Raw genomic sequence first — 27,973 nt, forward strand, 5'->3', positions numbered from 1 at the left:
TGCCGCCGCCGCCGCCATGGTGTTCCAGTGCCAGCGGGACAGCTGGGCCCGGCAGGTAGCGGCGGCCCTCGCGGCGGGCGCGGCGGCCCTCGCGGCGGGCGCGGCGCTCATGTCTCGCCGTCTCTCTGTTGCAGTTCGCCACCAGGGTGGTGTCGTGCAGCGCGGCGGAGCTGCGGCCCGAGGGCGGCGGGGAGCCGGTGCGCGGCTTCCAGGTGGTGCTGGAGGACACGATCCTCTTCCCCGAGGGCGGCGGGCAGGTAGAGCCGGGCCGCGGGSCGGGCCGGGCCGGGCCGGGCCGCGGGGGCGGTTCTGACTCCTCCCTGCCCGCAGCCCGACGACCGCGGCCTCATCGGGGACGTGCCGGTGCTGCGCGTGAGCCGGCGCGGCGCCGAGGCCGTGCACTTCGTGCGCACGCCGCTGGAGCCGGGCGCCCAGGTGCTGCTCTCGCTGGACTGGGAGCGGCGTTTCGACCACATGCAGCAGCACTCAGGTACCGGGCCCCAGCCCCACCGGGAGAGCACCGTGAGCACCCCGCCGCGGAGCAGCGGCACTGCAGAGCCCGGGCCCCGGGGCAGCCTGGCCATGCCTGTGCTGGGCGCTGGGCCCTGGGGGGTCCAGTCGGTGCCCTTCTTGTTCCCTGCCCAGGGCTGGGGAAGGGCAGTCCAACAGCTCTCAGCACAGCCTGGCCTTGGGACCACTCGTGAAGGCAGGCACCTCTCTTGTGAGCTCATCCTTGGTTTGTAAACAGATTGACTTTGAGAAGACTTGGAAGGAAGTGCGCAGCCTGCTTTGAAAGCTTCACAGTGCACCATAGTATTCTCGGGTGCCCAAGGCCCATGTGGCATTTGCTGGCTTTTCTATCTGTTTCTAAGGAAGTAGCATAAGGCCCATGGCTCTGAGCACAGGCATGGGCTTGTTTGTGAATGCCTAGGAGAGTGTCAGCAGTAAAAATGTGCTTTGAAAATCTCTTTCGTTGCATCCAGCAGAACTCAAGGCTTTTGCTTGCACTTATCTTCCAGGGCAGCATCTCATTACTGCCATTGCAGATCAGATGTTTGGATTCAAGACAACTTCATGGTGAGCAGGGAAAGGTTCCTTTTAACCCCAATCTTAGCTTGTTTGGCATGTGCCATTGTGCTCTGCCATGAGCAGATGAACACCAGTAAATCCATAGAACAGTTTACATTCCGCTTGACCACAGAGGGCCTGAGAGAGGTGGCTGAACTGGAGAGAAGCTGAGCAAAGTACTTTCTCGGTCTTTTCCCTCTCTAAATGTTTAGTATGTATCTGGCGTTATGTAAACAAAAGGGAGAGCAGGGAAGTATGTTTTGTTTCAGTCATCACATTCCCAGCAGTTCTGCTTGCATGGCACTTGATGCAGAACAGAGGGATTTGCAGCTGCTCTTAGCAACAGTGGCAGATGTTCTTTGTCTGTGCAGGGAGCTGGGCCGCCAGCGAAGTGTCATTGAGCTGGACACCCCTGTAATGACAGCAGAGCAAATAGAGGCCCTGGAGAGGAGTGTGAATGAGAAAATCCGGGAGAGGGTACCTGTGACAGTGAGGGAACTGGCTGCAGATGACCCTGAAATTGAAACAGTGAGTAATGGGGAAGGGAACTGATGTGGGAACAAAATAACTGCAGCATGGTYGTCAGCTTGTTTACCATGCTTCTTGTTTTGCTAGGTGAGAAGCCGAGGTTTGCCAGATGACCATGCAGGGCCAGTGCGAGTTGTAAGCATCGAAGGCATAGACTCTAACATGTGCTGTGGGACTCATGTCTCTAACCTGAGTGACTTGCAGGTAYGGGGCTGCAGCTGAGTTACGTTCTGGAACTTTACTCCACATGTTCAGATCTAGCACAGCAAAAATCCCTGAGATCTAGCATCTGATGGAAATTGTCATTGGTGATAAAGTGGTGGAGAGAAAGCCCTGTGCTGAGTGAGGCTCAGCAGGGCCGTACACAGGTCTGCAGTCTCTCTCCAGTCAGTCCTGRAAACATGCTCCCTTGGTTCTTTGTAACAGAACTCAGCTCTTGCCTGTAGCAATGATATTTTCTGAACTGTTGATATTTTCAAAACTGTTGATGTTTTTATGGAAGGTGGGAGGTACAGTGCTAGTATGATGGTGTGTTGCCACGTTACAAGCCATTTGTTCCTTCACTTAAAGCTCTTGACATTTTATGAGGGTTTGTTGTGATTGAGAAATCCTCTGTGCAGGGGGGCAGAGATAAAGTTCTAGAGCTGCCTTTAAGTGCTTCTGTCTTTTTAGTCATCTGGGGAAACAATGTGGTGGGTCAGATGGGTCTTCCTTTCAGGTCCCATACCTGGATGCATGAGGAATYAGAGACTATATCCCAGCAGAGACAATTTGTCCTACATCCAGCAAGTTGAATTAGTYCCACCTTATCACTGTCTTTTTTTGCGTACATCTTACAAGAGATTTTAATGAGTTTAGTTTCATTGGCAGTCTTTTCACAGCAAGACATAGTCTAGTAGGAACTGTTCASCTCTCTGAGTATAAGCAAAATACTGTTCTCCCTTTCTGACCAAGGCATTTTTCTTTTTAAGGTTATTAAACTCCTTGGCACAGAAAAAGGGAAAAAGAACAAAACGAACTTGGTTTTCCTGGCAGGAAATAGAGTGCTGAAGTCAATCGAACAAAGTCACAGCACTGAGAAGGCTCTGACCTCATTGCTCAAGTAATATCCTTTCACTTTTCTTTCATCTTTGTTGTTTCTTCTGACAAATACCAGAGACTAAGGCTACATCTACCCAGTGTTTCTCATGATACATTATCTGCTCTTGCTCCTTTAATAGATCCTTTCTTTGTCCTTCAGAGAGCAATCCAAATTCTCCCTTTTGTTTTAGGAACGGACCAGATGAGCATGTAGAGGCTGTGAAGAGGTTGCAGAGTTCTGTGAAACTGCTTCAGAAGGTATGAGGATTGTTGAGAAACAGATTATGGCTGCATCTTGTCAGCCTGAGCATTAGTCATGACAGCTGAGAATAGAATTCTAGGCATCAGTTTTTTTGAGTACTATGAAAACTGCTCCCATCTCTAGGAACACAGCTCAGTCTTCACATTGACTTCATCTGTAATACAGTTTATTTGCTTTTCTTCCAGAATAACTTGAACCTACTTAGAGATATTGCTGTTTTGATAGCCCGGGACTTCAAAAGCAAACCTGTTCAAAGTCAGCTGTTTGTGTTACACAGGTATGGGGGAGTTCAGRGTAAAGAGTAAGAGGCCATGGTATCTTACGTGTTTTATGGCAGTTGCATCTCTCTGACACCTGTTCAAGCTTGTTTATGACAATTATTGCTTAAAAGCCAACTATTTATTGGGGAAGAATATAAACAAGGTAAATAGAATATCAAGCCACCTGTGGTGTAACAAGGCTGTGTAATTAAAGAAATATGTTAGTAATTCAGTCACTAAATTCTTTTGGTTTTATAGCTAAGAAAAAATTGTCTCTATCTGATTTCTCTGGCCTTGGTATTTTCCAAAAAAAATTAAGAGCTCCATTTGTTAAAATAAACACTTAAATAATTTCAAAATATGCCATAGGAATGTGCAAGAAGGATTTAGATACATAGAAAAAAACCTAMTCTCCCTCCTAACAACAAGAGGCCAAATCCCCAGGCAAGAGCATAGACTGCTCACACAGATTTTAACTTTMAGCTTCTCTGATGGCAGAAGCCGGTGGGAAATTTTAGTCTTAAGAAAAACAAACAAAATAGAAAACTGACAAAAAACAAGCTTGGGTAGTCAGTGTCTTTGGTTTGTGATTGATATTCAAGGCTCTAGATGGGATTTTTGCCTCTCTCTGAAGTGACTTTTTATCTGTACAGGAAAGAGGGTGACTCTGAATTTATGAACATCATCGCTAATGAGATTGGCACAGAGGTGAGTTAGTGATAAAGACTAACCTGACACAATGAGCTTCTTCATCCATATTGTAGCACAAGTAGGGGCTGGCCAGGTTTCTGTTTGTACAACAGCCATGAGCTGTTTCCTTCCAAAAGTTACACAGGTTTATCACTGCAAGGAGCCTCAGTAGGCAGAAAATTTTCAATGGTCAACAAACACAATGGTGAAAATTCAGAACACTGTAGAAAAGCCTGTCCCATCAGCCCTTTTAATTTAGGATACACCAGTCCCTGTTCTGTCTCCTATAACATATGATTCAGTATAACAGGTTCAAAAGCCCCCAGCCCTACAGAAACTTTTTAGTTTCTGCAAACTGAGCCTTGGTCTCAGTAGTGAGCACTGGCCTGTAAATTGTTTGCATGTCTGAATGGGACTTGTCAGGGTCTCTGTCCTCTTTCCGGACAAGGAAGATACTGGCTGGTCTGGAGCAAGGCCCGTATCTGTGTCCACAGGAAACCCTGCTGTTCCTAACCGTGGGAGATGAAAAAGAAGCAGGACTCTTTCTTCTGGCTGGGCCTGTTGAAGCAGTTGAGAATTTAGGTCCCAGGTAAGAAGTTCTGTGACTTCTTTAAAATTGGTAAGAATTCTAATGTAACAAACAAGTAGCTGAATAGTATAATTAGGGCATGGATTGTTGTTTGCTCTCTGGAGTAGCTTAGGGAAGGCCACYCTCTTTTCTGCAAGTGAGGCCATCAAGCATATGCTGTTGTTACTGCAGGGTGGCAGAGCTGCTGGGAGGCAAAGGTGCTGGGAAGCGAGGCCGCTTTCAGGGCAAAGCAACCAGGATGAGTCGGCGAGGAGAAGTGCATGCTCTGCTCCAGGAATTCATCAGCCATCAAAGCCCTGAAGCGTAAGAAAATTCTCAAAGTAGGACTTGTCTTCCCTGCTCTGCAAAATCTCCACCAACTTTCCTCACAGAGAGTAAAGACATAAAAATAACAGCTGTTGTACCTGCACTCTGTGTGAGCAGATTTGATGGTCATGGGAAGCTGGGGAAGGGGGGATCTGCCATCCACTATTTTCTCTGGCCCATGGTGTTGCAAGGTTTCTTTCATTTCCCCAGATAAGAAGTAATATTCTTAAGTGATTAAAAGTAGTCACAATTTAATCATKTTGTGGGCTTCCTGCAGACCAGGAGAGCTTGCAGTGCACTGTGGCTTTTACTTTATACCACCTGCTGGGGAATAACTGTTTTATAAGCATATTTATTCACAATAAGCTGGATGTGTTTATAAAACCAGAATAGTGGGAAGAAGCAGGGGATTGAATATGATATTCACTAACGGCTGCAGAAAAAAAAAACAAATTCAGCTTTTGCTTCTGAAATTTTGTAGGGAGAAGAAGAAATGAATGGCAGGAATTAGAGGCTGCTGGAATCTGGATATCCCTTTTAAAAGACCAGTGTAAGCTGCTCACTGGTTATGGCTGCCTATTGTCACTTCCTCAGGCATGAAACTGGGAGGCAAGATGACAAGATGCTGCAGTTAAACCTGTCAGCAAGGAAGGGAAGTAGCACCAGTGCTGCACATAACAAGTCACAGTAGTTTTTTGAACAGACCCATTTTTTTTCCCCTGTTTACTTAGAAATCTCTGCAGCTGCTGGAGGACTGAACATGTTTGTGCTAATGTTTTTGCTAGCACCCCTCATTGCTGGTTAATATGCAGCCTGCTGCCCTCTGGACTCCACAGTTCCCTCGGGCAGCCACCTATTGACCGAGCTGTGAGGCTGATGCAAGCAGTTGTCAGATAACACTAACTTCATGCTTACGTCTGAAAGCACTGCTGCAGTACATTATTGCAAGTTTCATTCATTTGTAGGTGGCCCTGGCAGAACTACATTAACGCATTATGTGCTAACTCTGATCATAACAAATGCAGATTCAAGCAGTTTCCCAGCACTTTGTTTTGCATGCAGCTGTATATGGGGCATTTCTGGTAGCTGTGTTAAACATTTCCTTCACTTCTGTTGCTATGAGCTTGAGCTTTCTGTACCATTCGTTAATCCCAAGCGATGGCTGTGCCCCCCTCACCTCTGCAATAGTTACTCTTACTCTTCTACACAGTAAGAAATGTTTATGGAAAATAAGCCTTTGGGATTAATAAAAAGCTACGACAGTGTTTCTTCAGTTTGCCCTTTTTGCTATGATGGGTCCTGGAGGCTGTTACAATCTTGGCTGCAGAAACAAAAGGGATGGTATGGAGGCACAGTGTGAAAAAGCATGTGGCAGGTAGTCCGGAAATCGGTTTTTCCCTCTCCCCCTGTTTCTTGCTAGAGCTGGCATGACAGGTTTAGTCCAAGTGTCGGTAATAAACAGAAATTAAAGGAAAAGGAAACCTCTATCATAAACCTACAGGATAGAAACAACACTGCACATACARTTTCCTCCCATGGCTACCTGCAGCTGTCATTTAGCAAAGAGCAAAACAGCTCCTCTGCCAGTTATTGAGCTGTTTGTGAACAGCAGGATTAGGCTAAGGGTCAAGGCTGTGCAGGCCAGCAGCTTCTGTTGTGGGCAGGCAGGCCGAGGCCAAGACTCAGCTCTGTGGTGCTGCAGCTCAGCCTGGCCCCACAGGAGCTGGCCTGTCCCAAAGTCATGCTTGCTGCCCTGACAGCACGAGGACACGTGCACGTCCTCCATTCGCACTTGGCGCAACTGGAAGCCTAGGAAAACTGGCACTAAAGCAGCCTCACTCCCTGCCCTGTGTAGTGTGGCCAGCCTTGGGCCAGGAGAGCTCCGTGTGCTTCCAYGGAGGCTCTGGGGTTTTCCATTTCTCTGTGCTGCGTTTTCTAGGCTGCAGCAACACAGGGACCAGCCTGGAGCCTGCAAGCCTGGGGGACATTTGATGTGCTCTGTCAGCCAGAGGGCACAGGGGCTCCCAGCAGCTAACAAGCATTAACATCCACTGGGCAAAGCCCTTCACCTGCCAGGGCCATGGGGCAAGCGGGGAAATGCTCGGCGAGCAAACATAGACATGCCATGGGCACCTCAGTGTGTCCCCTCCAGCAGCACCCAAGGGAGGAGCCAGGGAGCTCAGCACGCCAGGACAAGCAGCCCCCAGCAGATACATCCTCCTCCCTCCGACACCCTGTTGTGGCTCTTGCGGGGCACGTGCTGGCTTGACAGCCATTGGGACACTCCAACTCACAGACTAAATACACYGTTGGCTTTAATAAAATAGCCATTAGTACAGGTACACCCATATGTATATATGTATGTGTGTATATATCTATATACACACACACACTTTTTTTTTTACACATACAGACATATATATATATATGCATATATATATATACACACACACACACACACATATTTTTTATATATATATATATATACACACACACACACACATATATGTGTATGTGTATACATACATACATACATATATATATAAAGTATGCATGTGCATGCCCTGAGCTACATGGCACGGCAGCACACGGGGCAGGCGGAGCATCATGGGGGCACTAGGGCCTCAGGACTCCATATCCAAATGCTGCTCCTTCCCAGCCGGCCAGCGCCTGCCCTTCCACGGGGGAGCTGCCTTGTCCCTGCTGGCGGGAGCGTCTGTAGGTTCCGTCCATGCGGCTTTTGGGGCAGAGAGTGGCAGCTGGGCCAGGCAGCAGCTGTGTCCTGGCTGCCTGATGCTCTTGCCCGGCACGGTGGTGTTGCCTGTGGGGCTGCTCGCCCTAGACATCCTTCTTGCCACCAGGGACTAGGAGCCATGAGAGGCARTAGGGGATGAGGCTGACGGTGGCCAGGGGCACGGCTGCGCTCTTGCAGAAGGAGAGGAGGTAAAAGAGCAGCAGTGCATGGTCTGGCGGCTTGAAGGTGTCAAAGAGGTGCAGGAGAAGAAGGGAGGCGGCGGCACAGGCTAGGCGGAAGGGCAGCGGCGGGCGGCCGCAGGTGGGTGCACAGGTGTGCAGGGCCAGCCCCAGCCCGCAGAGTGCCCCCAGGTTCCTGAGCAGGCTGGCGAAGGGGGTGGTGTCCAGGTGGACCCACTCTGGGTGGGCACACCACCGCTGCGCCTTGGCCAGCGTCCACAGCAGGTCCACCCCCAGCGCCAGCAGCAGCGCATACAGCCCCAGGGCGAAGCCCAGCAGGAAGGCGGTGATGGCCAGGTACCAGCGCAGGCTGGCGCTGTAGATGGATCGGATGTGCTGGAAGGTCTTGGCCACGGCCATTCCTGGTGGCAAAGGGGATACAGCCATCAGTGCCCGCTTGGCCACAGCAGGAGCCAGCAGCATGGCATGGTGCCACAGCATGGCATGGCACGGCACAGCATGGCACAGTGGTACGGCACAGCACGGTACAGCACAGTGTGGCACAGCGTGGCACAGCACAGCGCAGCTGAGGACACGCTCACCTGAGATGACCCCCGCAATGACCTGGTGCGGGAAGTGGGCGGCGATGAAGACGCGGGACAGGCAGACACAGACCTGCACAGCCCAAAAGCTGGTCCAAAGCACTGTCCACAAAATCCTGCAAAACCCAATGGCTGTGTCAGTGCTGCAGCCAGCTGCCCGGGCCTGCAGCAGCAGCGGGGCTGACCGAGCCAGGGGTTTCCCTGGCCGGTACCCACAATAACACATGTGGGCTCTGTGCCCCACTGTGCCCCCCAGTTGTTTGAGCATCCACTGCCCCACATGGTTGATTTCAGCACACGGCTTACCAGTACTTGAGCGTCTTCACCTGCTTCTCCCCCGCGGCGATGGAGAGCAGAGCGGTCACCATGACATAGTACACACCAGCAGCGCCCATGGCATGACCCGAAGGGCTCCCTGCATGAGAGCAGAGCTCCAGGTGAGGCCACCCCTTTGGAGCAGAAGCCGTGAGCTGCCCTGTGCTGGGGACACCCAGGACCCAGGGGTCTCTGTCAACAGTGTTGCAGCACAGCATAGTGCAGCATGGCATGGCACAGCATGGCACAGCACAGAGTAGTGCAGCACAGCATGGTGCAGTATGACACGGTGCACCATGGCATGGCACAGCACAGTATAGCATAGCATGGTGCAGGACAGCACGGTGCAGCACGGCATGGTGCAGCACAGCAAGTCATGGTGCAGCGTTGCACGGTGCAGCAAGTCATGGTGCAGCGTTGCATGGTGCAGCACGGCACGGTGCAGCACGGCACAGCATGGTGTGGTGCAGCACGGCATGGTGCAGCAGGGCACAGTGCAGTGTGGCACAGGGCAGTGGGGCACACAGGGCTTCAGGAGTGACTGTTGGCTCCCAGCTGGTCCAAGATGCAGAGGACAGGGCTGCCTTCGCCGGCGTGTCAAGCACGCAGGGTGCACGAGCACAGCCTGCGTCACCTCCCCCCCCCCACAAGATGCCCCGAGTGCCGCGGCCAAAGTGCAGCCAGGGCAGCCGGGAGGAGGCCGGGGGCTGTGCGGCAGGCACTGGTGCCGTGCCGTGGATCAAGGTCCCCGCGTGCCACTGTCCGACCCAGCCAGGGCTCGGGGTTTCTTACCAGGACCAGTCTCGCAGGTGAGCGGGAACTGCTGGATCTGCGGGGCTGAGGTGTTGCCATAATAGTCGGTCTCGTGCACCCACCAGTACGGCCTCTCCCCGAAGAGCAGCCTGGAAGGAAGGCGGGCAGCAGCGGGGCTGCCGGAGTGGGCACGGCCACAGCGCAGCGCCCGCCCCGGCCGGCCGCCAGCAGCAGCACGGGCCAGCGTCGAGCAGGCACCAGCGCCCCGGCCCCACAACGGCACCACTCACCACTTGAAGACGAGGTTGAGCCAGTCGCCAATGACGGCCACCCAGAGCAGCCGGATGCCCACGGGCCGACAGAAGTGGAACCAGAGCGGGAAGAGGACGAAGAAGGTGTTGCGGAGGTCRGCCGCGAAGGAGACGAAGAGGAACCAGTGCTGGGCGCCCTTGAAGTGCACCTGCAGCTGGTGCGTGGCCCGCACGCCCGCGTCGTGCAGCAGGTTCATGCCCGCCTCCATCCTCAGCTGCCCACAGCCCCCTCCGGCTGTCCCCGCACCGCCACCGCCGCCGCTGCGGTTTTATACCCAGCGGCTCATTTGCCGCCGCAGGTCGCTCGTCCCTGCGCTGATCTTTGGACCCAGAACCACTTTTGCCAAAGGTGCATCACCGGGGGCGGGGGGTTACAGCCGCCTCGGGAACAACTTACGTAAAAGGGGAAACCGGTGTGTGGGGCCAGCGCAGTGCTGGGCCCCGCAGCCCCCTTAACCCTTCGGTGCCCTGGCGGGACCACGCACCCCTGTGCTGGCAATGCAGCTCGCTGCTCCCAGCTGCCCCGGTGGGGAGGCTGAAGCCACCGGAGCCGCAGCCTGGGAGCATGCAGTGGCAGCTGTCCCRGACCCTGCTGCAAGGGCAGGGCACGAAGCTTGTGCAGAAAGGGGACTCCAGCGCCCCGGTCGCTCTGCTCGGGGGGGGCCTCACCTGCGACTGGCTTTGCCTGGCACTGAGGAATTCAACAAACTTGGCTCCACCATCAAGAATAGTTTCTGAGACAGCAATAAATTCTCCCTGAAAGATTGCACTGCAGGAGCTGCCGGGGGCCCATGGGCGCCAGCCCTGCTTGGGGGGGGGCACGGCGCAAAACCAGGGCTGCAGCCGGAGGCAGGAGAGGGGAAAGGGCACCGGCTGCCTCCTGCATCCTGGCAGGGCCGGACCGAGAGCCATGGGCTGCTGGTAGCCCTTCCTCTCCTGCCGCAGAGGGCGAGGAGGGACGTCGGAGGTCCCAGGGCTGGCAGCCAGTAGCCCTGGGGCTGTGCTGCGCTCGTGGCTGCCCTGGGCTGGGCGACAGAGGTGCCGCACGCTGCTGTTTTTCCCCACGCTCCTGCCTGGACGGGGCTGCCGGGACCCGTCCCTGCCCCTGTGCACCAGTCGCTGCCAAGCCGGGAAGGAGCTGGCCGCCAGGGAACACCRCGTTCCCGCAGCAGCAGGACCCGGGCACGCGCCGCAGCGCCCGACTCTTCCCTCCCACGCCGGCACTTTGTCGTTCGCCTGTGTGGGCAGAGTCCACCGGGAAGCCGTGGGGCACCCGGGCAGGCCTGACACGGCGGGGATGGGTGCCAGAAGGCTGCAGGCTCCCACTGCCCCGGGGCTGCACGTGCAGCTGGCGGTGCCTGGGCACGGCTCCACGAGCCGCAGGCTGAGCACACTGGGCTGCAGCCAAGGCCGGCAGCAGAGGAGCCTGCCGGGTACGGCCGTTAACGTGCAACGGGCTCAGTTATCCCCTCTTCTCGCTGGAGCCTCCTGGAGCACTGGGGGTGACGCAGCAGCAGCACGGACGAGCCAGGCGAGAGTGCGGTGGGGAAACGCACCCAGGTGCCTGTTTATTGCAAGTGGTGGGAGGCGGYGCTGCAGGGCCCCAGCCGCCAGCTGCCACCGGGCCCTGCCGGCTCCTGGTGCGCCGTCCTGTGCCCGTGCCCAGCTGAGGGAGGCGGTGACATGGGGGCAGGCGCCCTGCACGGCCCGGCCCCTGGGGGCAGCGACGACACCTCACTCGGGGGCTGCACCCAGGAGCTGCTGGCACCGCAGCTCCAGGCATCCAGCCCAGCTGCCTGCTTCCAGCACCTGGGACAAAGTCTCAAGAGGGCTGCAAGGGCAGCTGGAGGCTTTGCACAGGTGGAGGCCTGCAGGCAGCAGCCCCGAGCCAGGGCCAGGCTGCACCCAKGGCACTGGGCTGCAACACAGCACCGGGCGGTATCGGTGGGCCAGGCTGCGGCCATGGCGCTGGGCTGCAACAGGACAGCCGCGTCCCCAGGCTGCATCGCTGCGCCAAGCTGCACCCGCGGCCCCTGCAAAGCCAGCCCTAGCGCATGCGATGAAGCGGGGGACAGGGGCGGCCACGGGCACCGGGGGGCCGGGCTCAGGGCCGCGGTGGCAGGCTGAGGGTGAGGTTGAGGAAGCCGCTGTAGCTGAAGGGGGGCAGGTGGGGGGCACAGGCGGCCGCCGCGGGCCGGCAGCCCAGGGGGTGGCCGCCGCAGCCCCCCGCCTCCCGCTCGGCCCCGAGGTAGATGCTGTCGGGGGAGTCGGCCGAGGGGTCCTCATCGAAGTAGTTGTAGGGTCGCAGGATGAAGCCGACGTTGTTGCCCGCCGTCACCGTGTTGGGTACGTCCTCGGCGTGGGGGACGTGCAGGAAGCCCACGGAAATCCAGGCCACCAGGTCCTGGGCAGGAGAGGGGCCGTCACCAGCGTCCTGCCCCCGCGGCAGCTGCCAGCCCCACCACCCTGCTCACCTCGCCAGCGATGGTCTCGTTGTTGATGAAGTCTGCAAAGGCGACGGTGGGCGTCCAGGGGTCGTTCTGGTTGTAGATGCTGGAGCTGGCCGGCTCCTCTTCCTTGTGCCGGGTGACGGCCAGCTGGTACCTGCGGGCCGGGGCGGCGCCGTGGGCCGGGTCCCGCGCTGCGGCTCGCGGCCGGCGGAGCCCCCGGCCCCCGAGCTCCGGCCCCGGGGCCGAAGCGTTTCCCCAGAGGCGAAGCCCCGGCCCGGCGGAGCCCCGGCCCGGTGGAGCCACCCCGCGCCACGGGGGTGTCGAAGCCCGTCCCGCCCCATCCCGGCCCCCCGCCGCCGCCCCGGCCCCCTGCGCACCTGCCCCAGCTGAGGGCCCGCTCCATGGGGCTGTCGGCGGGCAGGTGCTCCCCGGGGTGGCTGCGGAGCTGCAGGCGGTAGCTGCGCGGGTGCCCCCACCGGTTGGGGCGGGCGCTGGCGAAGGCCAGGTAGCGGGGCAGGCGCCCGCCGAGGGGGAAGGCCGCCTCCTCCTCCCGCCGCAGGCGCGCCTTGCGGAGCACGGGCTGCTCGATCGTGTGCTCCCCGCTCCAGGGGTCGCGCAGCCGCTCGTACGCCATGTCCTGCGTCTCCAGCCAGTTCGGCCGCCCTGCGGAGCCCGGGGAGGGAGCGCTCGCGCCGCGGCCCAGGCAGAGCCGCGAGGCGCCCGGGCCGCCGCCGCCRCCCCCCGGCACCTACCGCCGACGTCCAGGTCCGCCTTGTAGTGGATGTGGTGGAGGTGCATGGTGCCCAGCGTGTGCGGCCCGACCCTGTTGCCGTAGTTGGTGCCGTGGCCGTGGAAGAAGGAGGAGCTGATGTAGCCGGTGGCGTGGACCCGCACCTCCAGGGCCCCGCTGGCGTAGAACAAGAAGTCCCAGACGTAGTCGTAGTTGATGAGGGTGGAGACGGCGCGCAGGACCAGGGCGGTGCGCCGCAGCCCCCCGTAGTAGGCGGAGTGGGCGTCGGAGAAGTGGCGCCGCAGGGGGAGCGCCGTGTCGTGCTCGAAGACGCACAGCGAGGCGCGGCTGGCCTGGGGGGCGTCCGCCTCGGCCAGGTAGTGCCGGTCCACATAGGTGGCCAGGTAGGGGCAGTCGACGCCCCGCACCAGCTCATAGGCGAAGCGGCCCAGGCCGAAGCTGCCGTCGAGGTAGCGGGTCGACATGCCGCCGGGGCAGTTGGAGCCGTAGAGGGCCAAGGCCTCCTGCAGGCTCAGCTCGTAGAGGAGCCGCTCGCCGCGGTAGCGCACGTCGAAGAGCCGGGGGCCGGAGCTGGGGCTCATGCCGAAGGCGAAGCTCCAGCCCTGGAAGGCGACGCGGTTGTGGTGGACATGGTAGCGGGGACCCTGGGGCTCGTAGGGCAGCGGCGCCGGGGGGCCGGGCGGGTGCCGGGGATGCATCGAGCCGTACGTCGCCGCTGCCGCCAACGGCTTCTCGATCCGGACCACGGGCAGCGAGCCGGCCGCAAACKCAGCCTCCAGGGCCCCAGTGCTGGCAAAGTACTGACCGTTGTAGAAGACCTTGCGCAGGCGCCAGCGAGACACGTCGAGGTCTTTGTGGTCCACCAGCAGCTCCAGCCCCACCGGTGAGAGGAAGAAGCCGGTGCCGGGCACGGCGTGGAAGAAGACGAACCAGGTGCTGCGGTCGCCCGACTGGAAGCCCCGGGGGGCGGTGGTGAGCGCCGCCAGGTCGCTGCCGTCCGACTCGCAGCACGCAGCCAGGAAGCGCGGTGCCTGGCGCAGCTCCCGCTGCACGAGCGTGTTGATATCCGTGTACTCCTTGCCTGTAACGGGGCGGCGGTGGTACGGCACCTTCCCCCCATACTTCTGCACCGTGACATCCCGGTGGTACGTCGGCAGCGGCAGCGGACCCACCACATACTCCGTGATGTTGGGCTCCGGCTGGTTACCAAAGTACAGGACAGCCAGCGCCTCCCGTGCAGGGCGAGGCCCCCCATCATCCAGGAACCGCAGCACTTYCACCTTGGCAGGGATCTGCACGTCRACCAAGTAGATGCAGTTGTCAGAGGGCAAAGCACGTGAGGCGTCCACCAGCTTCACCCCGAGTTTTTCCTGCAGGTACCGGACCACTTGGACCATTTCTTCTGGGGTCAGATCAGCAAAAACCAGGCTGCGGCCATCGTCAGTGTCCTCCTGCTTCAGGTGCTGGTGCTGACAGACACTGGGTGCCCTTCCCCTGGTCAGCAGCACGCAGACCAAGGCAAATATTGTGGCCAAAGCCAGAATGAGGAGGATGAGCACGGTCTTCACGTTCATGTCTGCCGCAGGGCTGAATGCGCCTGTGGGCTCCAAGCTGCAAAACCCTCGGAGTGACCTGCCAGCGGAAGGGGCTGGTTTTGTTTTTTTCCCGTTTTTTGGACAGGGAACAGCCCAGATGAGTTTGCAGGGAGGGTGCAGGGCCAGAGGGGGATGTCCTCAGACATGCCTAGAATTTGCTGGAAACCATAAAAGGCAACTTTGCTCCACTCCCCCAAACAAGTCACATTTTAAAGTAAACTTAATGCTGCTTCATCTATCCCTCCCGTTTTCCCTCATGCAGCGCTGCAGACTCAGAGCAAATACACTCGCTTGGGGGTATTCTCCCCCTTATTCCTTCTCCCCTTAACCCAGCAGATGGCCAAATGGGTGGAAGAGCTGGTAAGGCCGATGCCTGCCCACATGGCACGCTGTTGAGTGCAGTGCTGCGGCCCCGTCCTGCCCGCTAAYGGCAGGTCAACGCTGCTGCCTGCGTGTGGGCGTGGGTTGCTGCTGGTGCTGAGCCCACGTATGGGAAGCCACCGCTGGCTCCCTGCTCCAGTGGCACCTCCTGATTGCTGGCCACGGCCTGGCACAGATGAGGCTGCCAAGAGGAGGATGAAGGCTGCTGAGCCCAGTAAGCATCCTCAGCACCGGGAGCTGCCTCGGCTCTGTCCCTGGCATCACCTCTGGGATCCTGACGCCAGCCCGAGGGCCAGCGGCGCAGCCAGCCCCCGCCTCTGCCTTCCACAGAATCTGCCACCATTGCTCACCCCAACCACCCCCCTCCTGCCATCCCGCACCTGGGGGCCACCCCAAGCCTTGGTTTGTGAACACAGAAAACACGAGCAACTGGCAACGAGCCAGCATACCCCACCCAGCAGTCACCGCTGCGTCATAAGAACGAGACACTTGAGATTGCACCAGACTGGAATCAGACTTCATTTCTTTAAACACAAGACAGGCACTACACAGAATTTGCTGCTGCAGCAAAGGGATGACATTTTCCCCCACTTTCCTCCTGCAACAGACTCAAATTTGGCAACTAGAGAGGGCAATGCATACTCCTATCTGTCAGTATGCCAACAAGGTTATGCCTCCCTTCTACAGAGCACTACTTAAAAGCAATGATAACAAGCAGAGTTATTGTACAACTGGAAATTAAGACAACTTCATTGCAAAAAATGAAAATAAGAGACAGAACAGTCAGCCTAGTGCCTTTGACTGTCTCCTAACACTAAAACCTGTAACATTAAAGCCTGCTCATATTTTGGAAGCCATCATAGGTGAACAGGGGGAAGTTTGGCAAACAGGAGGCCCTTTTGGGCAGGCACGCAACAGAGTTGATTTCACAGGCAGTAAAGTCCTGCTCACTGGTGAAAAACACACCATCATGTGAGTATATGGAAGGATCTAGGTTGTAGTAGTTGTAAGGTCTCAGGAGAAAGCCAACAGAGTTTCCCACAGTCACTGTGTTGGGAATATCCTCAGAGTGTGGGATGTGAAGGAAACCAGTGGTTATCCAGGCAACCAGGTCCTAGACAGGGAAGAGAGTTACATAGCTATTTCCAGAATCTACAGTTGGAGCTACTGAAATCTGCACATAAGCCATGGAAAGTTATAGAAAGCTCAGGAAGGAACCTTCTGACCCTCTGAAACATCCAGTCCAACCCACATTCCCCACACTCAGAGCTCCTCCTTTCCGGGAAAGATTTCCCTCCTTTCCCCAAAGACCAGCCTGCAGCCAGGGCTGAAGACATCCACCAGGCAGAGACCTTTGCTCCGATTCCCCCAGCCAATCCCTATTCTTGTGGAGATTTTCCTCACATTTTGTTGGTATTTCTCCATGAGTAGAAATGGACCCACACTCTGGATCTGTGCACTCTGATCAAAGTGATGAACAGATACACAGAAAAGGAGATGCTCAAATCCACTTTCCTCATTCCCTGAGACTCTGCTGCTTTCCCAGCTAAGCCCACTGTCCTGCAAGCAATACCTAGGATTGCTCAGTTGGTCTTTTGGGGGCAGCTCCAATGCTCTCGCTTAGCCTGTGGTCAGGTATTACAAGCTTCAGCACTACAGACCGCAGCTCACCTCGTTAGTGATGGTTTCGTTGTTGATGAAGTTAGCAAAAGCAACAGTGGGCGTCCATGGGTCATTCTGGTTGTAGATACTGGTGCTGGTGGGCTCCTCTTCCTTTCGCCTGGTGACAGCCAACTTGTACCTGAGGACCAGAAAAGAGGTAGGAACCTCTCGCAGCAGCTGCAGGCGAGGGCAGGGAGATGCCATTCTAGGACCTGCAAGGCTTCTTACAAGCATTTACTGGCCATGGAGGGTAAGAGCTCCAACACGAGGTAGGGATGCAACCTGGGGAGTCTAAAGGTGACCAAAGCGACCGTTGATGATGAGAAAGGGGACAAGGGGTTTGTCTTGGAGGCCAAGGGCCAGAGCATGCTATGGGCACCCATCACACGTAAAGCAGAAACCCATTTTAAGGAAGGGATGGTAAAAGCATTGCCAGGGTGCCAAAAGCTCAGGGAGTGCACAGGTAACAGCCTCCTTGGGCAGGGCATAGCTAAATGCTACTCCCTGGAGAATCTGCAAATCTCAAGACTGATCCTACAGAGTAACCCCCACCCAAGGGATCGTCTGTCAGGTCCATGAAATCTGGAGAACCTGATGCCGCTGTTAGGAGAGCAGCCTGACCTTGCCCAGCTGATGGCCCTCTCCATGGAGCTGGTTTCGGGCACGTGATCCCCTGCAAAACTGATGATCTGGATCCTGTAACCACGCTGATGGCCCCACTTGTTTTTGCTGTTGGCTGCAAAGTAGATGTATCTGGGCATCTTTGACTGGTGCCGGAACGCAGCCTGGTCCTCTACATCCAGGACTTTCTTTGTGAGTCGTGGCTGCTCTATCTGCTGCTCTGGGCTCCAGGGGGCCCGTGCCATCTCAAACACCATGTCATGGGCCACCAGGGAGTTTCTCACCCCTACAAGACAAAAGCAAAGCCACTGAGGAGCTTCCCTGCAGTCGCCTGCTCCCCACAGTCACAACTGCAGTCACGGCTTGTTTTCCCCATCCTCCCTCCCACACCCTAGGTTCTGAGTGCTGTTTTCTGCATATGAGAACAGTTGCTGCTCTGCAGCTCCACAGCAGCATGGCTGTACACTTACCTAACCCAGACAACAACACTGGCACCTGATGGCCCAGCCATTGCTGTTCTGCTCATTAGAATCGTAGAATCAGTAAGGTTGGAAGGGACCTCTAGAGATCATCTAGTCCAACCCCCCCACACACACTCAGCAGGGTCACCTAGAGCATGTTAGACAGGGTTTCATCCAGGCGGCCCTTGAATATCTCCAGAGAAGGAGAATCCACAACCTCTCTGGGCAACCTGAATTCCAGTGCTCTGCCACTCTCACAGCAAAGAAATTCCCCCTCACGTTCGTTCAGGCGGAACTTCCTGTGGTTCAGTTTGTGCCCATTGCCTCTTTTCCTGTCATATGGGACAACTGAAAAGAGTTTGTCCCCATCCCCTTGACACCCTCCCTTCAGGTACTTATACACATTGATAAGATCCCCCCTCAGTCTTCTCTTCCCCAGGCTGAAGAGGCCCAGCTCTCGCAGCTGTTCCTCATAGGGCAGGTGCTCCAGCCCCCTGATCATCTTTGTAGCCCTACACTGGACTCTCTCCGGCAGCTCCGTGTCTCTCTTGTATTGCAGAGCCCAGAACTGGACACAGGACTCGAGATGAGGCCTCCCCAGGGCTGAGTAGAGGGGCAGGATCACCTCCCTCGACCTGCTGGCAACAGTCTTCCTAATGCACCCCAGGATACCATTGGTCTTCTTGGCTACAAGGGCACATTTCTGGCTCATGGTCAATTTGTCATCCACCAGCACTCCCAGGTCCTTCCCTGCAGAGCTGCTCTCCAGCAGGTCAGCCCCCAGCTCGTACTGGTGCCTAGGGTTATTTTTCTCTAGATGCAGGACCCTGCACTTGCCCTTGTTGAACCTCATGAGGTTCCTCTCTGCCCAACTCTCCAGCCTGTCCAGGTCTCTCTGAATAGCAGCACAGCCCTCGGGTGTATCAGCCACTCCTCCCAGCTTAATATCATCAGCAGGGGAATACTGCAAAGAATACAGGCTCCAAGCACATTTGCACATCACAGAACTTGAGCAGTTCTGTGCAGTTCAGGTCTTTCCACAAACAACATTTGTCAGCCAGAGGCTCAGACCACCATGAGAGGCACAAGAGCAAATAAGTCTAGGGATAAAATGGGCAGGAGCTGGCTGAGAGCACTCTAATGCCAGCATCAGCATGGCAGTGTCCAGGGGGAGCTGACGGGGGGGGGGGGGGAGGAGGCTGTGGTTAGCCCCCCAACTGCCAGGTCAGGCAGGCCAGCTGTAAACTGTTGCCAAGCTCCTCAGTCTGGGCAGGTGGCACAACTCTCTCACACGCCCTACTCGCCTCTGTGCCATGTAGAGTTTCCTAGTTTGTGTAGAAGTCATTCCATACAGGAATTTCTGGCCATCCTGGACTTGACCAGACCCTTGGGTCTTGCTTATGCTACAGAGATAGCAAGATTGGAGTCCTGAGCCAGGACTCACCTGAACATGCTGCAGTGGAGGTCAGTGCCAGAAGCCAGAGACCTAGGGAAAAATATCCACATCCAGCAACTACCATGGTTCTTGCTTGCTTCCCTTTTATGAAGTGAGCAAAACTTCTAATCCCACACCTTCCTTTTCAGTGATAGTCTGATATTCTGCCTGCCTTTTCCATATTTTTCCATTTTGCAATCCTCTGCCCTGATCCAAGTACTCAAACTCATCCTAAAACCACATAGAACGGTCTTTAATTTTGTGTTTCCCAATTATAAGAGAAATGGAAAATTTTTAATATATAACAAGGGCATGAAGCAGATGCTATTTCAGCAGGAGGGCGAGGACAGAACACATTTGTGACAGAGGTGCAGTACATAAACGGTAGTGGAAAAGCTAATAAACTGCAGCCTGTACTCCAGACTAGGAGGCCAATTCTCGCCCACAGTTCTGTGGCTTATCAATGTAAAGACACGCATTAAGGAAGACAAGACCCAGACCTACCTCCCACATCCAAGTCCACTTTATAGTTGATGGAATGGGTATGTATCGTGCCCAGCGTGTGCTCCCAAACCCTATTGCCGTATCTCAGACCATCCCCATGGAGGAAGGATGAGCTCATGTACCCCGTGGCCTGGACTTTGACTTCAATGGCCCCATTCTGGTAGAAGATGAAGTCCCACACATAGTCGTAGTTGCCCAAAGTTGTAATGGAACGAACAATCACAGCAGAGTTGACTAGTCCCCCATAGTAAAAGGACTGCAAGTTGGAGTAGTGGCGCCTCAGAGGAGAGCCCAGGTTCTGCTCAAAAATGCAGATGGCATTTTTAGCAATTCTGGAGACTTGAGACTGAGCAAGGTAGTGCACATCCACATAAGTTGCTGAATATGGGCAGTCGACACCTCGCACTAAGGGAGAGCTGAAGCGCCCAATGCCAAAGCTCCCATCCATGTACCTCGTTGACATCCCTCCAGGACAGTTGGAGCCATACACTGACAAGGCCTCTTGAACACTGATCTCATAGGCAATCCTCTCTCCCTGATACCTGATGTCAAACAGGCGCATGCCTGTGTTCACGCTCATCCCAAAGGCAAAGCTCCAGGCCTGGAAGATGATGTGGTTGTTCTTGATGCTGTAGCGGGGACCCTGGGGCTCATACTGCACAGGAAACATTGCTGCAGGAGGTGCTCGCGGCTTCATGGATGAGAAGTCCCCATCCCATGGGGCTTTCTTCACTTTCTCCACGCTAATGCGGCCCTGCACATAGGCACTCTCCAGCTGCACCATGTCCCTGTAGTACTGCCCATTATAGAAGACACCGCTCACCGCCCACTGGGAGATGTCCAGGTTGCTGTGGTCTACCAGCACCTCCAGCCCCACAGGRTGCAGGAAGAACCCACTCACATTCTGAAACAAAACAAACCAGGTGGTCTGATCTCCAGACTGGAAACCACGTGGGGGGCTGTGATTTGAAATATCATGTTGGTGCCATTGTACTCAAACACTTCATTTAATAGGTTGGGGCTGCAGCAAATGCCACTATCTTTAAGAACATTCCCACTTGCTCATAGTCCCTGCCTAGCACCAATCTGCGGTGGTACGGCACCTTCCCCCCATACTTCTGCACCGTGACATCCCGGTGGTACGTCGGCAGCGGCAGCGGACCCACCACATACTCCGTGATGTTGGGCTCCGGCTGGTTACCAAAGTACAGGACAGCCAGCGCCTCCCGTGCAGGGCGAGGCCCCCCATCATCCAGGAACCGCAGCACTTCCACCTTGGCAGGAACCTGCACATCAATGTAGGAGATGCAGTTATCAGAGGGCAAAGCACGCAAGGCGTCCACCAGCTGCATCCCGAGTTTTTCCTGCAGGTACCGGACCACCTGGACCATTTCTTCTGGGGTCAGATTAGCAAAAACCAGGCTCTGGCTCCTGGACCCAGTCTTCTCCATATTGCAGGACTGGTACTCACAGCTTGCTGATCGCCTCCCTCTGCTCAGCAAGATGCAGGAGAGAATGAAAGTTATCACTGCAGCCCCAACCAGGAGAACATAGGGGAGTCTTGGCTTCATCTCTCCAAATGCAGAGACAGCTTGTAGTGTTCAGCCGCAGTATCTAGAACACGGCTCTCACAGGCAGACCAGACTCTAATCCTGCTCCCGACTGTGGGTTTAAAGGTGTCACTTATGAACTGGGGAAGGTCTGGAGCTCACATGTGACTCAGTTTGCAGATCACAGGTCCCAGCCAGTGCAGCCTGTTTCCTCCCCACTGCAGACACGCCAAGGAAGTAAGCTGCAGAGCTGGTGCTTGACTTGCTCCCCAAGTTACTGATTACTTTCTCCATCACACAGAAAATACCAGGAAGAGCCTGGGCCTTGGTCTGCCTACGCCACCTTTGCTTCTCCCAGCAACACAGCCCATCCTGCCCTATGCAAGCATGGACTTACCAGYCCTTACCTTTAGCACCATCAGCACACCTGCATTCAAGGTACAACGGCCAGTCCAAAACACGAACTCACAAGAGGTGTGTGAGCAACCCACCACCCTCCCTTCATTGTCTCTACTCCCACTGTCCGCAGTGCACTGGCTGGTGCTGCACCACAATTGTGCTCGCACACTCTGAGGAGTGGTGTCAAGGCACAGACTCCAACACCACATCTGGAGCCAGGTGCAGGACACAGGCTGACACAAGTGCAGTGCCACTGCCAGGGAGGCTCAGCAGGTCTGACCCCTTCCGTACATGGGGTCCCTAGGATCAGTCTCTCTCCCAAACTGCCTGCCAAGGCTGGCACTTTGGGTGCCTCTGCACGGCCTGTTCTCGCTGTTGCCCATTCTCCGCTGTCTCCAGGTCTTCCCTACCCCCTAAGTGAAGGGGTCTGGCTGCTCCAGTTCTGGCTCTGACTACAGGCAGACTGGCAGGAGCTGAGGACGACCGCCCAAAACAGGAAAAACCTTCCTGGTGAGGACAGGCAACCTCCAGTGAACCCCAGGCAGCAAGCAACTGTAAGCCACAGTCTGCATCTGTGAGGGCTGCAGGAAGAAGAACAGCAGCCACATAGGCAATACCAGGTGAGACCAATCCCCATCTAGCCCTTCTCTTTCCACCCCAATACCACTGCAGCTGACATGATCCTTAGACAGGAGCCAAGATGGACAAAAATGGTGACCTGCAGGAAACAATTCAGCATTCCCACCCACACAGCTCAAAAATCCTTCTCTGCACAGAACTGTCTCAGTGACCAGGATAGCACCAAGCAGCCCTTTCAAGACACAGTGCAAGGACATGGGGGCTGGAGGCTGCCTCCCTATGTCTGTGTGCCTCAGGTCTGCCCCTGGCTGCTCCTGTGCTGGCCCACTAGCTTTTGCAAGGTTGACCCTACATGGTCCCAAATTAGGCCCAAGCTCTGCTTAAGGCAGCAGCCTGTGTTACGCTACAAGTATTTGTGGATGGCRTTCTAGCCAAAGATCATGGTCCAAGCACTTTGCACTCTTCTGATGAGGTCAGAAGTTAGAAGCATAGGAGGAGGGGCTGGACTGGGGCTGAAGTCACCACTGCCCTGGCTACCACTGCTGTCAAGATCATGTTATTTTAACAATTTATGTTTTCATTCACAGTTCCATCCAGGAAATAGTGGCCTGTTTTCCCTGCAGGTCCCATACCAGCCTCATCTCAGGACATACAAAACCTGTAAGGGAGAATATATTTTTGTTGTGCTGCGGTTTTGTCTTTCCTGCCTTGCTGAACTTATGCGTTCTCTAGGGCTCTTCAAGCACACCATATTGCCACTAGTCTCAGTGCTCCGGATGAGCATTATCATTCCCTTGATAAATGGCACATGTCCAGGATTTTACACGTTACCCCAACAGTACTTCGCTGTAACCAAGGCTCAGGATCTGTAAACAAAACAAGGGGCAAGCAGTCACAGAAGAGGGCCTTGCCACTAGGCAGGAACCATGTTTTAGCAYGTTTTCAAGCCTTGCTTACAAGAGGGGAACCAGTATCAGCTCCGCTTTTAACCATAATGAAAATGGCAGCATCTTGGTACAAACACCACTTCACGCAAAAAACATGTGCCTAGATCAAATGCTTGTACTGGAATTAACTGCAGCTTAACATATATAGGTTTCTGATTGCTCTGCACAAATCCAGCAGACTGTGCATTACTAGATTGGCATTTCTTCTTGTGCTGAAGTTCACTATCTACCAGTGATCTTTTTGGTCTTGTGCAGATATAAAACATTTTTCTACCTTTTATATAAGCAGGTTTCAATAATAGACATCTAACACTGTCAGTCTATGCTCTCAACATCACTGCCCTAGCAGTTTGCTGAAATGCAGTTACCAGAGTAGCCTTCAAACAGGAAGCAAAACCAGATCTTTCACCCCAGACATCCTTGAGCCTTCCCAGGGGCAGTCAACATCAGCATTTAATTGTTTAATCCACCAGATGGTGCAGCAGAGAGCTAGTCTGCAGACTGAAATAGCTCTTCTGCAGGGATCCACTGCCAGGAAACATGACTGTGTGTAGCAGCAGGGGAAATTCACTGGCTTGCTGCAGTGGCTTTGCAGTCCAAGTCTCAAGATCCAAGTTACAAGTGTTTCCACAAAAGAGAAGCAGGAATAGAGCAGCACAAGTTCAGCTCTGGAGCACACCACTTCAGCTGCCCTGCATTACACTGGGCAGTTGAGACTTAAGAAGGGATTTTCCCAAGTTACAAGGAGAGTGTGCCAGGACCAGCACTAGACCTAGYAAGAACAGGCTCACTCATCCAGTCSTGCAGACAGGGCTCTCTGCCCTGTCTGCCTAGCTATGCTTCTGGCAACACACAAAGTGCCAGCTGTGAGGCCTCAAGGAGACAGATGTTTTTAAGCAGCTACCTTTTATACTTTCCCTGGGCTGAGCAAAGACCTCCCAGACAATTCCCATTGCATTCAACTAGGTGCCTTTGACAARTTACCTTATGTGTAAAAGAGTAATTTTGCAGCGAAGGACATTAGGAGAGGGAAAAAGCAGGATTCTGATGACAATTATGAGGAGCTCTACAGACTAGGAGGCCAATTCTCRCCCACAGTTCTGTGGCTTATCAATGTAAAGACACGCATTAAGGAAGACAAGACCCAGACCTACCTCCCACATCCAAGTCCACTTTATAGTTGATGGAATGGGTATGTATCGTGCCCAGCGTGTGCTCCCAAACCCTATTGCCGTATCTCAGACCATCCCCATGGAGGAAGGATGAGCTCATGTACCCCGTGGCCTGGACTTTGACTTCAATGGCCCCATTCTGGTAGAAGATGAAGTCCCACACATAGTCGTAGTTGCCCAAAGTTGTAATGGAACGAACAATCACAGCAGAGTTGACTAGTCCCCCATAGTAAAAGGACTGCAAGTTGGAGTAGTGGCGCCTCAGAGGAGAGCCCAGGTTCTGCTCAAAAATGCAGATGGCATTTTTAGCAATTCTGGAGACTTGAGACTGAGCAAGGTAGTGCACATCCACATAAGTTGCTGAATATGGGCAGTCGACACCTCGCACTAAGGGAGAGCTGAAGCGCCCAATGCCAAAGCTCCCATCCATGTACCTCGTTGACATCCCTCCAGGACAGTTGGAGCCATACACTGACAAGGCCTCTTGAACACTGATCTCATAGGCAATCCTCTCTCCCTGATACCTGATGTCAAACAGGCGCATGCCTGTGTTCACGCTCATCCCAAAGGCAAAGCTCCAGGCCTGGAAGATGATGTGGTTGTTCTTGATGCTGTAGCGGGGACCCTGGGGCTCATACTGCACAGGAAACATTGCTGCAGGAGGTGCTCGCGGCTTCATGGATGAGAAGTCCCCATCCCATGGGGCTTTCTTCACTTTCTCCACGCTAATGCGGCCCTGCACATAGGCACTCTCCAGCTGCACCATGTCCCTGTAGTACTGCCCATTATAGAAGACACCGCTCACCGCCCACTGGGAGATGTCCAGGTTGCTGTGGTCTACCAGCACCTCCAGCCCCACAGGRTGCAGGAAGAACCCACTCACATTCTGAAACAAAACAAACCAGGTGGTCCGATCTCCAGACTGGAAACCACGTGGAGCTGTTGTCATGGCTGCTAAACTGGTTTCATTATATTCAATTACTTGATGCATGAAAGATGGAGCTGTGGGGAACACTTCACTCTTTAAAAACTCTGCAATCTGTTTGTATTCARCAGCCAATGTTGGTCTGCGGTGGTACGGCACCTTCCCCCCATACTTCTGCACCGTGACATCCCGGTGGTACGTTGGCAGCGGCAGTGGACCCACCACATACTCTGTGATGTTGGGCTCCGGCTGGTTACCAAAGTACAGGACAGCCAGCGCCTCCCGTGCAGGGCGAGGCCCCCCATCATCCAGGAACCGCAGCACTTCCACCTTGGCAGGGATCTGCACGTCGACCAAGTAGATGCAGTTGTCAGAGGGCAAAGCACGTGAGGCGTCCACCAGCTTCACCCCGAGTTTTTCCTGCAGGTACCGGATCACCTGGACCATTTCTTCTGGGGTCAGGTCAGCAAAAACSAGGCTGTGGCCATCATCGGTGTCCTCCTGTTCTGGTCGCTGGCAGACACTGGGTGCCCTTCCCCTGGTCAGCAGCACACAGATCAGGGCAAATATTGTGGCCAAAGCCAGAATGAGGAGGATGAGCACTGTTTTCATGTTCATCTCCTCTGGAGATTTTGAGGCTTTTAATAGAGCTTCCAGAGMGGGTTTTCCAGCTGCTGCCTCTGTCAGTTTATGGTGTACTGGATAGATTAGCACAGAAAGTACAAAAGACTGGGAGAGGCTAGGGGAGGAGATCTGAAATTCGTGGTGACCAGAAAGGGCAGTTCTCCACTCTCAGCTTCAGTGTGCTCTGTCTTCCTCCAAGAAGAGTTCTCTGAAAGAACTAGTAGAGATGCAGGGTCAGTGACTCAGACAAATTTCACATCATTCTGTTACTTTTTCAGTCCAACCAACTTCCTGAGGCTGCCTGTAAAAACGAAGATCATTTAGTCAGCCTGAGGTGGCTGGGACCATTGTGAAGCTCTTATAAGCTGAGAACTGCTGTCACACTGTAGAATTTCACCTCTCTGCAACTCACCGAGTCTCCTTGTTTATCAGGCTGTTTCCTTGTAAACACACTCCGTGGCAGCATGATTTCAAGCCAGTTAAGAGTTGCTTTTTTTTTTTTTTTTTTTTTCCTCCTCTTTTTAATCTTCCACATGGTAGCCTTTGCTGAAAACACATCCATCTGTGTAACAGTAGAAAAACTTTGGCAGGCGTGGAGAAATGTAGTTTGGGATGAGATTCAGGCCCCACTGCACAGTGAACAATTAGCTCTTAGTTTGCACCTTTGAATAGTAATTAACCAATTATTCCCCCCAGCACTCCACTGAGACAAGATCAAGCAGCTTTTGTTTCTACCTCAGATTCAAAGATAAACTGAGGTGCAGCTTCTGAGAAATTCCCTCAAGGACCAGGACAAACACCCCAATCTCTGCTCTGCCTTTGGCATCCAAGCAGGGAGGTGATGGCAGTGCCAGATATCACCATGCTGCCAGTCTCTCCTGCTCCCCAGGCTGAGCTGCCACCTCCAGAATTCCTACCAGTAAAAGGCTGTGAAAACTGCTTTCAGACAGTGTCATAGGTGAAGTCTCCTTACTGGTTCACAGCACTCTTGAAAAGGCTGAGCAGAAGGTAAGAGCCAGGCAACAGGACTCAGTACTCTGTTCCGCCACAGTGTAGGTGCTTGAGGTGGACAAGACGCACAGCTTTAGGTACAATCCCTGCCTGTTCTTGAGCAGTGCTAAGAAGCATAAGGAATGCAAGAGAACCAAGGCTGTAGATTCAACACGACATTTCCACTCCTGCTGCCAGCCTCACCTCACCTCACCCTGGCCTTCCCTTCCTCCTCCCATCAGAGTTTCCTGGTGGGAGACAGGCCCTCCTCCCTTGGTACTGCCTCGAGTTCTTCCTCTGCAGCAGATCTTGCCCTGGTCTCAGTTTCTCCTCACTGTCCTCCTGCAGCACTTACCAGATACCACACTGGTAGGCAGAAGGCCATGTTGCTATAGGACACAGTCCATTATCCTCACCACCGCTGGCAGCCCTCAGACTTCTTTAGCCGAGGCTGCAGCTGTGAAGACAAGAGAAATGCACGCATGTTCACTTCATTGCCAGCAAGCACCATTCCTGTCTCACTGGCAATCACACCAGTGAGGCCCATGTGAACCACAAAAGTCAAGCTACATGGCCCCTCTGACATGAAGACAAGCAATGGGGAGAGACAGGCCATTAGAAAAGAGCCTTGGCTACAAGGGATGTAACAGCTACAGGTTTCAGAGGTATGCCCTTCTCATCAACTTCTAACTAGCCTCTAATAGCAGAGTAAGATGTCTCTGAGTAGCTCCAGATTAAGCACAGAAGTTTTGACTTTCAAGTCAATCTCTCAGTCTGTGAGGTCAACAAGGCTTCCAGGATCATTTAGGGTTAGGCTAGAAAGCAAAATTCCCTTTTAGTGCAAGTCTGGTACATAATATCCCATCTTAAAAATAGTGCAGAGAGAAGGAAGGGAGTACTATCATCCCATTTGAGCAGGTTTGCAGCAGTCAGGGCATGCCTCCTGCCTCCTAGAAATTTAACAAGTGTTCTGCTGCAACATACACCTGCACAGCTGAGCTGAGACTGCTACATGAACCTCTGAGACTGCATGTACAATGTCCACGTTCACATTTCCTTAAAGAAGTGCAAAAGACCAGATCATTTAGTTTTGACTGTTCCTCCAAACTTTGTCTTTTATGTCACAAGTCCCTAACAGTCAAGGCATAGGCTGCAATTAGAGAAGATCTTTTTCTGAGCAGTATGACAGTGGTTTAAGAGACCTGGATAAACTTCATAGGCCTTACTGCCACACAAATCGTGACTCAGTC

General features: G+C 54.4%; 4 protein-coding genes and 1 pseudogene across 5 annotated transcripts; 1 reads left to right on the plus strand and 4 right to left on the minus strand.

Moving 5' to 3' along the window:
* The first annotated feature begins 6 nt into the window (after positions 1–6).
* Positions 7–6,050, plus strand: AARSD1 (alanyl-tRNA synthetase domain containing 1). 2 transcript variants are annotated; one of them, XM_085314764.1, is made up of 13 exons: positions 7–55; positions 135–257; positions 331–490; positions 1,020–1,077; positions 1,440–1,596; positions 1,684–1,800; positions 2,568–2,698; positions 2,868–2,934; positions 3,124–3,215; positions 3,852–3,906; positions 4,383–4,477; positions 4,649–4,780; positions 5,265–6,050. In XM_085314764.1, the coding sequence occupies exons 1-13, from the start codon at positions 17–19 to the stop codon at positions 5,278–5,280; spliced, it is 1,242 nt and encodes a 413-aa protein (XP_085170890.1). In that variant the 5' UTR covers positions 7–16; the 3' UTR covers positions 5,281–6,050. The 2 variants fall into 2 exon arrangements, with proteins under 2 accessions (XP_085170890.1, XP_085170891.1); XM_085314765.1 differs by having other exon boundaries at positions 4,649–6,050.
* Positions 6,051–7,340: 1,290 nt separating this feature from the next.
* Positions 7,341–9,899, minus strand: G6PC1 (glucose-6-phosphatase catalytic subunit 1). The gene is made up of 5 exons (XM_085314725.1): positions 9,657–9,899; positions 9,406–9,515; positions 8,605–8,713; positions 8,299–8,414; positions 7,341–8,118 (listed from the first exon to the last, which is right to left on the minus strand). The coding sequence occupies exons 1-5, from the start codon at positions 9,884–9,886 to the stop codon at positions 7,622–7,624; spliced, it is 1,062 nt and encodes a 353-aa protein (XP_085170851.1). The 5' UTR covers positions 9,887–9,899; the 3' UTR covers positions 7,341–7,621.
* Positions 9,900–11,215: 1,316 nt separating this feature from the next.
* On the minus strand, positions 11,216–14,575 carry LOC146590347 (amine oxidase [copper-containing] 3-like). Its single transcript, XM_085314773.1, has 4 exons — positions 12,880–14,575; positions 12,505–12,790; positions 12,152–12,281; positions 11,216–12,081 (listed from the first exon to the last, which is right to left on the minus strand). Exons 1-4 carry the CDS (start codon positions 14,450–14,452, stop codon positions 11,782–11,784), a joined length of 2,289 nt encoding a protein of 762 aa, XP_085170899.1. The 5' UTR covers positions 14,453–14,575; the 3' UTR covers positions 11,216–11,781.
* Positions 14,576–15,357: 782 nt separating this feature from the next.
* Positions 15,358–21,742, minus strand: LOC146590348 (amine oxidase [copper-containing] 3-like). Its single transcript, XM_085314772.1, is given in 6 exon segments — positions 15,358–15,968; positions 16,526–16,655; positions 17,138–17,423; positions 19,538–20,494; positions 20,497–20,547; positions 20,550–21,742. Coding segments are annotated over 6 exon segments (2,268 nt in total). The 5' UTR covers positions 21,109–21,742; the 3' UTR covers positions 15,358–15,683.
* A 2,286-nt stretch (positions 21,743–24,028) lies between these two features.
* LOC146590349 (amine oxidase [copper-containing] 3 pseudogene) lies at positions 24,029–26,083 on the minus strand (annotated as a pseudogene).
* Positions 26,084–27,973: the final 1,890 nt, after the last annotated feature.

This window comes from Rhea americana, unplaced genomic scaffold, assembly GCF_003343005.1.
Source record: "Rhea americana isolate MKP2758 unplaced genomic scaffold, rheAme1 scaffold_410, whole genome shotgun sequence".
In the NCBI taxonomy this organism is placed as follows: Eukaryota; Metazoa; Chordata; class Aves; order Rheiformes; family Rheidae; genus Rhea; species Rhea americana.

What these genes read in the sequence shown, in the direction of transcription:
- AARSD1 (XM_085314764.1), top strand. Translation starts at nt 17, where the DNA reads ATGGTGTTCCAGTGCCAGCGGGACAGCTGGGCCCGGCAG. An exon ending in CCACATGCAGCAGCACTCAG is followed by an intron (nt 491 to 1,019) that starts GTACCGGGCCCC and finishes CTTATCTTCCAG; the next exon opens with GGCAGCATCTCATTACTGCC. An exon ending in CTAATGAGATTGGCACAGAG is followed by an intron (nt 3,907 to 4,382) that starts GTGAGTTAGTGA and finishes CTGTGTCCACAG; the next exon opens with GAAACCCTGCTGTTCCTAAC.